The sequence below is a fragment of the Dipodomys spectabilis genome, unplaced genomic scaffold, assembly GCF_019054845.1.
Source record: "Dipodomys spectabilis isolate Male_0828 unplaced genomic scaffold, ASM1905484v1 ptg000228l, whole genome shotgun sequence".
NCBI lineage: Eukaryota > Metazoa > Chordata > Mammalia > Rodentia > Heteromyidae > Dipodomys > Dipodomys spectabilis.
This window is the reverse complement of record NW_024870905.1, coordinates 10,461,725-10,473,030: the sequence shown is the minus strand read 5'-3', so window position 1 is coordinate 10,473,030 and position 11,306 is coordinate 10,461,725. Positions and strand designations below refer to the sequence as shown.

General features: G+C 53.4%; 1 protein-coding gene across 1 annotated transcript; it reads right to left on the bottom strand.

The window, feature by feature from the left end:
• Window positions 1-1,752: 1,752 nt before the first annotated feature.
• On the bottom strand, window positions 1,753-10,457 carry Sh2d7 (SH2 domain containing 7). The gene is made up of 6 exons (XM_042697696.1): window positions 10,282-10,457; window positions 8,299-8,388; window positions 6,358-6,523; window positions 5,031-5,243; window positions 3,003-3,647; window positions 1,753-1,826 (listed from the first exon to the last, which is right to left on the bottom strand). The coding sequence occupies exons 1-6, from the start codon at window positions 10,455-10,457 to the stop codon at window positions 1,782-1,784; spliced, it is 1,335 nt and encodes a 444-aa protein (XP_042553630.1). The 3' UTR covers window positions 1,753-1,781.
• Window positions 10,458-11,306: the final 849 nt, after the last annotated feature.

Below are 11,306 nucleotides of genomic sequence, written 5' to 3'. Positions count from 1 at the left end.
AGCCAACCCAAGGCAGGAAAGTCTGTGAGACTCTTATTTCCAATGAACCACCAAAAAAGCCAGAAGTGGTGCTGTGGCTCAAGTGGTAGAGCACCAGCCTCGCATGAGAAAAGCTTAGGGATAGTGCCCAGGTCCTGAGCCAAGTCCCACATATTCACACACACACACACACACACACACACACACACACACACACACACAGGAAAACTCCCTGGGAGGGGTTGGCAGGAAGCCTAACAGCCTGGTGACCCCCGTCACCCCCAAAGTCGTGCACACCAGGGTTCAACAAGCTATGCAATCTCTTTTCCAAAGCCCAGCGCAGGACTGCGCCCCGGCCCTGTCAGTCCTTGTCCAGCCGCTGTCCCCAAGCAAAGTTGTACAGGTGTAGGTCCAAGGGCTCCGTCTCTGTCCCCAAGGCATCGCCCCGGAATCCCCCACGCCATGGCCGCCCGGCTGCCATGGGCTGGCCACAGATGTGTGAACCAAGAGTAAATCAGTCCTGTGTCTCACAAACCTGTGTCTGTCACTATGGAGAACATTCTGGGGTACTGCTTCACTTCACCCTCCGGACCCCACGAAGGTGTTTCTGACTTGACTTCAAAAGATATTGGCTGACAAGTGTTTTCATGGCTGCTTTGTTTGTTTTTGTCAGACGTGGGGCTTGAACTTGGGCCTGGATGCTGTCCCTGAGCCTCTTTGTTCTCAAAGCACTCTACCACTTGAGCCCCTTCTGTTTTTCTAGTGGCTCATTGGAGAGAAGAGTCTCATGGACTTTCCTGCCCGGGCTGGCTTTGATCATGTGATCCTCAGATCTCAGCCTCCTGAGTAGCTGGGATGATAGGTGTGAGCCATGGCGCCCGGCCAGACTTCCATATGGAGGGTCTCTGATCAGGCCCTCACTAGGTGTGGGTCCTCATCTATAGCACAAAAGGGTTGGGCTAGGATTTGCCTAGCTTATGGAGGCTGGGGTGCAGGGAGGAGCTGGGGGGCAATTCTGGGGGACCAGAGTCAAGGCCACAGGCCTCTCTACCCCCTGAGGCAGGAGCAGAATTGAGGCTTTGGTCAGGACCTTCTAGGTTTTTCTCAGGAGGGGAGCTGGTCTGGTTTTTCCAGAGCAATTTTGTTCAGTTCTTATTGGTGTTTGTTTTGTTTTGTGTCAGGCCTGGACCTTGAACTCATGACCTAGTTTTTATCCCTCTGGACTTTTTCATCCAAGGGTGGCACTCTACCACTTGAGCCACAGCATTATTTCTGGCTTTTTGTTCCTTCCTTGGAGATAAGAATCCCCCAGACTATCTTGCCTGGGCTGGCTTTGAACCGCCATCCTCAGATCTCAGCCTCCCAAGTAGCTGGAATTACAAGCGTGAGCTGCCCCCCCCCCCCCCCCGGTTTATCAGAAGCAGTTGTGTGATGTCACCCGTCCAGTTAGGAAAGAGAAAAAAGCCTTTCCTTGGCCCACACACTTGGCAAGTATTTCATGGTGGGATGCAGGCTCAGTCAACCAATCCAGAACTGTGTGCACTTGTCTGATCCATGGCTTTGGAGAGTCCCCTTTCTTCTTTGGCCATAGTCCCTCCATCGCATGGGCAGGAGGTCCTGGAGGAGCAGCATAAACCCAGGAAAGGGTCACGGGTGGCCCCAGGCTCCGTTCCTTCCCAGCCAGGTCTCTGGCTGTGTCTCCTGAGCCTGGTTCCATCCCGGCTGGTTGGGTCTGAGGATGGGCATGACGGCCTCCAAGGAGTGGGGAGCCTTTGAACCGTTTGGCATCGCCTGGGCCTGCATCAGAATCTGTGTTTCTTGTCAAACAGTCTCCGGAGTTTGTCAGGCTGTGGGAGGAAGCAGGTATTGGGATGCGGGTTCTCCAAAGAGGAAGGAAAGACTCCAGCTCAGAGACACTCCGCAGTGGCCCAGTGCCAGGAAATAAGACTTTGTGCCCTCTCCTACGTGCCCTCCCCCTCCTACCCCCCACCCCCGTCCACCACCTCCCCCATTGTCTGAAACTCCATCTGCAGCCACAGAGGTACAATTTACCTCATTCTGGCTAAGAAAGGAAGGCAGAAGAGGAGTATGAAAAGAACTGGCAGGTACTGGGCACTGGTGCTCAGTCATCCCAGCTACTCAGGCTGAGATCTGAGGATCGAGGTTCGAGGCCAGCCCTGGCACAAAAGTCTATGAGACTCTTATCTCTAATTAATTAGCAAAATGATAAAAAGCCGAGCTGTGGCTTAAGTGGTAGGCACAAAACCTAAGGGACAGCACCCAGGCTGAGTTCAAGCCCCACCACTGACAAAAATAAAACAGCCCTGAAAAACAACAAAAGGAGCTGAGGATTAAGCAGGCTCAGGACTGTCATCCTAGCAACTCAGGAAGCTGAGATCTGAGGATCAAAATGAAGGACACCAAGCCAAAGTGCAGCTGTGGCTCAAATGGTAGAGCGCCCATGTTCCAGGACCAGCACACTCACAGATACAGACACAGACACACACACACACACACACACACACACACACACACACACAGAGGAAAAACAAACATGGAATGGGACTCCGGAAGTCCCCAGAGGACAGTGTGTGTGTGTGTGTGTGTGTGTGTGTGTGTGTGTGTGTGTGTGTGTGTGTGTGTGTGGTGGGTCCTGGGGTTTGAACTCAAGGCCTTGAGTTTTCCCTTGGCCTTCTTATTCCAGGCTGGTGCTCCACCACTTGGGCCATACACCCCTTCCAGCTTTTTGCTGGTTCAGTGAAGAGTCTCACAGACCTTTCTGCCGGGCTGGCTTCCTCAAATCTCAGCCTCCTGAGTAGCCGGAATGACAGGCATGTGCACCAGTGCCAGGCAGATACCAGCTACCTCACACCCCCAACCTAGCAGCAATTTCTCTCATCACCACCATCACCACCACCATCACCGCCTCCACCAGCAGCAGGCCTGGAACGTTCTAGGTGCTTCTAGTAACCTGTCTAGCTTGTGGCCTGAGGGCTCCCCCCCCCCCCCCACTCACCACTCACCTTGGATATGCGGCTGGACTGTTTGGCCTTGTCTGCTGGGATTTGCTCATAGGTGTTTCCAGGCCCAGGGACCCCTGGGGCCCCAAAGATCCTCTCATAGCCACAGTCCGCGGGCTCTGACAGTTTGCTGTAGGGGGTACTGGCCGGAAGCTGGGGCTGCCTGGCAGGGGGACTCCAGCAGGCTGGAATCTGCTCGTAGGTACAGCCTCTGTGGCCTGCCGGGTCCCAGGCCTGCTGGAGGCCGCCTGTCTGCACCAGCTCATAGGCATCTGCAGAGCCGTCCTCCGGGCTGGGCTGGGCCTCTGGACTCATCTTCAGAAACCTGTGCCTCCAGGTTGTAGCCGCCTGGGGCCCCAGGGCCTCGTAGCTGGGGGGCAGGACAAATCCCGAGGACGCAGGAGACGCTGGATGACCTTGGTCTGGGCCCTCGGCCTTGTTCTGGTCTCCATCTGGAAGTTTCCTCAGGGTCTCTCGGCCAGGAGAGCAGGCCTGGCTACCATGTTTGCTGGACATCTCCGGGCTTGGGCCTGGTCGTGCGCGGTTCATTTTTCTTATGTCTACGTAGATGATGTCATTGGGACCTGCAAGAGGCTCCTCCAATAGAGAGGCGCTCTTCTCAGGGAGCTGGGGCATCCTGGTGGAGGCCTGGGGGTGGGGAAGGGGGAGGAAGGGAGAATGTCTTAAAGGCAGAAGTGAGGGGTGTGAGTCAGGTATGGTAGCTCACGCCTGTAATCCCAGCTACTCAGGAGGCTGAGATGTGAGGATCCACAGCTCAAAGCCAGCCTGGACAGGAAAGTCTGTGAGAAGCTTACCTCCAACAAACCAGCAAAAAGCCAGAAGAGGAGCTGTGGCTCAAGTGGTTGAGTGCCAGACTTAAGCAAGAGTACAAGGCCCTGAGTTCGGCATGAAAACAAGCAAGCAAGCAAGCAAACAAGCGAAAATACCAATGAAGATTGCTTAGACATCTTCAAGTTGGCTGAACTTTCTGGCTTGGCCTCAATTTATCTCACTTTTCCAAACAAGGGTGGGCATATGACATTCAGAGTCCCGCCCGGCTCTTGTGATCCTAGGAATTTACTTATTTATTTATTCGTTTTTGTGCCATTCCTAGGACTTGAACTCAGGGCCTGGGCACTGTCCCTGAGCTTTTGTGCTCAAGGCCACTTGAGCCACAGCTCCACTTCCGGCTGCTTTTCCCACCTGCACTAGCCCCACCCCCTAAGGGCTCTCTCCTCCTTCAGAGTGGCCCACACTCATGCCCATCATTCATGAATTTTCCCCACCCCACCCCATTTTTTGGTGCCAGTACTGATGTCTGAACTAGGGCCTAACCACTATCCCTTAGCTTTTTGTTTTTCGTTTTTGTGTTTTGGTCCAGTCGTGGGGCCTGAACTCTGGGCCTGGGCGCTGTCCCTCAGCTCTTCAGCTCAAGGCTAGCGCTCTACCACTTGAGCCACAGCGCCACTTCTGTTTTTTTTTTTTCTTTTTTGCTTATGTGGTGCTGAGGAATCGAACCCAGGGCCTCATGCATGCAAGGCAAGCGCTCTACCACTGAGCCACCTTCCCAGCCCTGTCCATTAGCTTTTTTACTCAAGACTGGTGCTCTACCATTTGAGCCACAGCACCACTACTGGTTTGTTTTGATTTATTGGAGATAAAAGTCTCATAGACTTTTTTTTTTGGCCTGGGCTGGCTTTGAACCTCAATCTTCGGATCTCAGGCTCTTGAGTAGCTGGGATTACAGGCAAAAGCACTGGCACCCAGAGTAGCATTCTCTCTTGCAAGAAGCTCAGGCATGGTAAACAGGCTCAGAGAGGTTACTTCACTTGGTTAAAGTCACACAGTAAGAAAGTGGCCCAGCCGGGCTCGAAACAAACTCAACCAATGCCAAGGGCAACCTTGTGGGTGATTCCTAGCCAGGACTACATGTCTCTGCCCCTGGTACTCAGCAGGCCAGCATGGCCTCTGCATGGCCTCTCCAGCCTTGCCTGTGGTGTGACACCACCTCCCCCAACGAATCCTCCTCACCTCCACGCTCTCCTCCTTGGACAGCACTTGAGGACTGGCCTCCACGCTCTTCTTGGAGTGTAGGAAGGACACTTGGGGCTTGGCAGGGGGCCGTGGGCTGGGCGGCTTGTCGGGGGCCACCACAGGGGACGCTAGAGCTGAGGGACTGCCCGGGCCCACGCTGGGCTGATGGAGGCCCAGGGTGACAGCATCGTAGACATCCTTGTCCTCCAGCTGGGGGAGGGCGGGGGGGGGGGGGCAGAAGGTGCCACATCAGACACCTGTGGCCAGCAGTGCCCTCGCCCCCTCTCTATCCCTCCCTCCCTCCCTCCCTTTCCTCCCTCCTTCCTTCCTTTCCTCTCTCTCTTTCTCCTTTCTTTCTTTCTCTCTCTTTCTTTCTTTCTTTCCTGGGGTTTGAACTCAGGGCCTGGACTCTGTCCCTGAGCTTCTTTTGCTCAAGGCTAGCTCTCTACCACTTGAGCCACAGCGCCACTTCCAGCTTTTTCTGCTTATGTGGTGCTGAGGAATGGAACCCAGGGCTTCATGCATGCAAGGCAAGCGCTCTACCACTGAGCCACCTTCCCAGACTTCTTTCCTTCTTTCTCTCTCTTTTTCTCTCCCTCCCTTCCTTCCCCCCTCCCTTCCTCCCTTCCTCCCTTCTCTTCCTTCCTTTCTTTCTATGTTGTCAGTCGTGGGGCTTGAACTCTGGCTCTGGGCGCTGTCCCTCAGCTCTTCAGCTCAAGGCTAGTGCTCTACCACTTAAGCCACAGCGCCACTTCCAGTTTTCCGGTGGTTCATTGGAGATAAGAGTCTCACATTCCTGCTAAGGCTGGCCTTGAACCAAGATCCTCAGATCTCAGCCTCCTGAGTATCTAGATTATAGGCGTGAGCCACTGAATCTGGCTTCCTTCTTCCTTCCTTCCTTCCTTCCATCCATCTTTTCTTTCTTCTTTCTTCCTTATTTCCTTCCTTCCTTCCTGGTCCTAGGGATTGAACTCAGGGAGCTTCTTTTGCTCAAGGCCGGCACTCTATTACTTGAGCCACAGCTCCACGTCTGGCTTTTTCTAAGTATTTTATTGGAGATTGGAGTTTCTCAGACTTTTCTGCCTGGGCTGGCTTCAAACCCTGATCCTCACATCTCAGCCTCCTGAGTAGCTGGGATGACAGGCGTGAGCCACCAGTGCTCAGCACCTGCCTCCACTTTTAACATCAGGATGGTGACATCACGGCCAGCCTCCTTGAACAGCAGGACATAGGACCAGGAAAGGCCTGCGCTCGGAGGATGCCCACCCCAGGTCTGGACACCTTGCCCTGCCACCCGAACCCCCAGGGAAAGGAGAGGGCCTACCCGGGGGCACGCAGCAGCCAGGGTCTCCCCGAATGGCTCGAACTGCACCTCCTGGTAATGGCGCACCAGCTCGTCCAGGGTGCGGTGGCTGAGGGTGTCCCCAGAGACCAGGTAGCGCCTGTTCCACAGCTGGTTGATGATGAAATGGCGACAGCGATCGCTGCCCCTGTGGAGAGACACAGACACTGTCCCCAACCCCATGCCCCTCCTCTGCTTGTATTTCTTGGAGCCAGCCCCATTTGGATATTTTTTTCTTTAGTTGTACGTTGGCACTCTACTGAAGATCTCATTAGGTGAAGGAAAAACAGCAACAACAACAAACCCAAAGAGCTAGGCGCTGGTAGCTCACTCCTGAGATCTGAGGATCAAGGTTCAAAGCCAGCCTCGGCAGGAAATCTGTGAGACTCTTATCTCCATTGAACCACCAGAAAAACCAGAAGTGGCTCTGTGGCTCAAAGTAGTAGAGGGCTGGCCTTGAGTAAAAGAGCTCAGGAACAGAGCCCAGGCCATGAGCTCAAGCCCCCTGACAAAAAAAGAAAAAAGCAAAGCAAAGCCCAAGGCAGAAAAGATTTTTGAAAAATGCTCATTTTAAGCTAGGCATGGTGGCGCACACCTGTAATCCTAGCCACTCAGGAGGCTAAAATCTGAGGATTGAGGATGGAGGCCAGCCCAGGCAGGAAAGTTCACAAGACTCCATTTCCAGCCAACTAGCAAAAGGTGGGGCTAGAGACCTGATTCAAGTGGTAAAACGCCAGCCTTGAGCAAATAAATGGGAACAAAAGGCACCAAATGTCAGATCTGCCCCCACACACACACCAAAAAATGTTATTTGTTTACAAATGCCTACCAGAGCATTTCACAGAACAAAAAGAACTATGTTTAACGTGACTACCATTGGGTCCAGAGGCTCACCCCTATAATCCCAGCTACTTGAGAAGCAGATGTAGGTGGATCGAAGTCAGAGACCAGTCCAGGCAAAAACACAAGACCCTAATTCCCAATGCTCCAGCCTAGCTCAGACCTCAGGCCCCGCCCCCCCCCACATCCAGCCAATGGTAGGGCCTCCTCACCCCCATACCTCTGGGCTGATTTCAGCCCCCTCCCTGGGCATTTGGGGGCTCCAGCAAAACAGGAATCTGAGCAGATCGGCCGTCAGTGCCTGCAGTCTGAGCCCTGAGGCTGTTCCCAGCTGCTATTCTTTCTCTCCCAGGAGCCTGAAGTGTGTCGTATGTGTGTGTGAGTGTGAGTGTGAGCGTGTGCCACTATGAGGACTTGGACTCAGAGTCTCACTGTCTCAGCTTTTGTGCTCATAGCTGGTCTCTAGCAAGAGAACCTCATCTCCACTTCCGGCTTTATTTTATTGTATTTTTTTGCTGGTTAATTGGGGAACAGAGTCTCTTGGATTTGTCTGCTTGGGCTGGCTTTGAACAACAATCCTCAGATCTTAGCTTCCAGAGTAGCTAGGATGGCAGATGTGAGCCACCAGTGCCTGGCTTTAGGACCCAACATCTTATTACCTCTATCTTCCCACCACAATCACACCTTCCTTTTCTTTTCTTTCCTTTTTCTTTTTCTTGTCAGTTGTGAGACTTGAACTCAGGGCCTGGGCACTGTCCCTGAGCTCTTTTGCTCAAGAGCTAGCACTTGAGCCACAGCACCACTTCCAGTTTTCTAGTGGTTTATTGGAGATAAGAGTCTCACAGACTTTCCTGCTCAGGCTGGCTTTGAACCACGATCCTCAGATATCAGCCTCCTGAGTAGCTAGGATTACAGGCGTGAGCCACTAGTGCCCAGCTAGTCAGTGCTTTTCTGAAGGGATTTCTTGGGGCCCATCAATACAAGCAGAGCTGTGCAGGCTTGCTGGACCTCTGGGCTCATGGAGAAGCTTCCATGACAGGTGCCTGAGGCAATCTGCCCCCTCCCAATCATTTCCCCAGTTACCTGTAGGACAGGATGTAGCCCGTGGCCTGGTCACTGAGGCGGATGAGGAAGCAGCCCACAGCTTTGTCTCTGAGGAGCTCTTCCGTCTGTCTGGGCAGAGCACGGCTCGTTAACTGAGGGCCTGGACTCCTCTGAGCCACGGGCAGTAAGCTACAACTGGAGACTTCTAAGACAAGGGGCGGGGAGGGAAGCTGGGCGCTGGTGGCTCACATCTGTCATCCCAGCTACTCAGGAGGCTGAGATAGGAGGATCACAGTTCAAAGCTAGCTCAGGCTGGAAAGTCTGGGAGACTCTTATCTCCAATGAACCAGCAAAAAGCTGGAAGTGTGGCTCAAGAGGTAGAGCACCAACCTTGAACACCAACAAAAACCAGGCACAATGGCAAGACCTTGAATTCAAGCCCCAGGATCAGCAAAAAAAGAAAAGGAAGATGAGGGAACGCCCCCTTGGGATTGCTACATACACCTGTGTGCCATGCACACTGCACAAGGTTCCTGCAAGGAACGAGTTGCTTGCTGTGCCTGAGGCCTGTGCACAGTAGCAGCTCCCTCGCTCTTTCAAGCCTCAGGTAGCGATAGATACTTTTTTGTTTGTTTTAGTCAGTCCTGGGGCTTGAACCTAGGACCTAGGTGCTGTCCCTGAGCTTCTTTGTGCTCAAGATTAGTGTTCCACAGCGCCACTTCTGGTTTTCTGGTGATTCATGGGAGATAAGTCTCAGGGACTTTCCTGCCTGGACGGGCTTCGAACCATGATATTCAGATCTCAGCCTCATGAGTAGCTGGGATAACAGGCATGAGCTACTGGCATCCAGCTGGTCTAAGTGTACTCAACTGGGCTTCTTTCTGTCCGTCCCATAGCTTAGCGGCTCCACCCGCCTCTCCATCCCCCCCCCCCCCCCCCCAACAGCAGCCATCCGAGAGACAAGCCCTCCTTGGCCTGGCCCCTCATTCCCTCTCCAAGGTCTTCACTCAGCACGGGGCAAGGGAAGGAGATAGCCATTCTTGAACCTAAGACTCTTGGGCCCTGCTGACCAGAAAGAGGGCAGCCTTAAAAAAAAGACCACAGATAGAGTATTACAAGTATTGAGCGACCCAGGCACCAGTGGTTTAGGCCTGTCATCCTAGTAACCCAGGAGGCTGAGATCTGAGGGTAGCAGTTCCAAGCCAGCCAGGGCAGAAAAGGCCTTGAGATTCTGATCTTAACTACAAAAAGCCAGAAGTGGTGCTGTGGCTCTAGTGGTAGAGTGCTAGTCCTGAGCAAAAAGAGCTCAGACACGGCACCCAGGCTGAGTTCAAGCTCTACCACCAGCACTGAAGAAAAGAAAAAAAAATTCTGAGTGCCAGTTGCTCACACCTGTAATCTCAGCTACTCAGGAAGCTGAGATGTAAGGATGCTGGTTAAAAGCCAGTCCAGCCCTGGTAGAAAAAAAAAAAAAATATCTGTATGACTCTCATCTCTAAAGAACCAGCAAAAAGCCAGAAGTAGAGGTGTGGCTCAAGTGGTCAAGTGCCAGCCTTGAATGAAGGATCGAAGCAAGAGTACAAGGCCCATGGGCTGGGATAGTGGCTCAGTGGTAGAGCGCTTGCCTTGCATGCATGAGGCCCTGGGTTCGATTCCTCAGCACCACATAAGCAAAACGAAAAAAGCCGGAAGTGGTGCTGTGGCTCAAGTGGTAGAGTGCTAGCCTTGAGTTCAGGCCCCACGACCGGACCAAAAAAAAAAAAAAGAGTACAAGGCCCTGAGTGCAGACTCTAGCACTAGCACCAAAAACAAAAACAACAAGAAAAAAAGACAAATTTAAAAACTCACACAAAAACGGTGTGAGCGAGTCACCTCTGAGGTGTCGGTCTATCTGGGTCTGGACCTGGGTTGTGCCGCAGGACTTGAATTCACGCCCCCAGACACTGTCCAGTCTACAGGGCCTGCCAAGGACATGTCTTCTGCCCAAGCGGACACAGCAGCTTGAGGGAGATGAAACCTTACTTGCGGGTGATGAAGCCGTGGAACCAGGGGGGCAGCACCCCATTCTGCAGGATGACCGGAGCCTGCGTCTCCATGAACCATTTCACTGCCAGCTCCCGGAGCTCGGCCACAGACTCCTTATCTCCCCATCCTTCAGACCGACTCCCCAGACTGAGCTGCTCCAGGCTGCCCTCCATGCTGGCCAGTCCTGGGGGTGGAGGTAGAACCTACAAGGATCCTTTATATCTATGGGTGCTCCAGCTCATTTGCCTGGGACCACACCTTCCCACAGCACACAGGAGCCCCATTGTCACCCCTGTGCCGGTACCTGCTTCTCCTATAATACCTCGGGGACAGAACATCTGGATGACCAAGGTGCTGGTGGCTCATGCCAGTCATCCTAGCTACTCAGGAGGCTGAGATCTGAGGATCGCAGTTCGAAGCCAGCCCGGGCAGGGAAGTCCATGAGACTCATAGCTAATGAACCACCAGAAAACCGGAAGTGGTGCTGTGGGTCAAAGTGGTAGAGCACTCACCTGGAGCAAGAAAAGCTCAGGGACAGTGCCCCTGCCCTGAGTTCAAGTCCCACAACTAACACCCCCCCCCAAAAAAAAAGAGAATGAGTAGAGGGTCAGAAGCAGCAGGGGGGAGGGGAGGCCATTGAGACACACACTGCTCTGTGTGTGTGTGTGTGTGTGTGTGTGTGCCAGTGCTGGACTTGAACTCAGGACCTAAGTGTGGGTTCCTTAGCTTTTTCTCTCAAGGCTGGTGCTCTAACACTTGAGCCATACCTCTAGCTCCTGGCTTTTTTGGTGGTTACTTGGAGAGAAGTCTCACAGACATTCCTGCTGGGGCTGGGTTTGAACCACCATCCATGATCCTCAGATCTCAGCCTCCTGAGTAGTTAGGATGACTGGGGCCAGGCTGAGCTATGTTAATTGCTTTCTCAATGACCCGCCTCCTGGGAGGCCCCGCCCATTACAGGTCTCCCCCCCCCCCCCCCACCTCCCAGCATTGCCACCCTGAGGACCCAGCTTCCAACACAG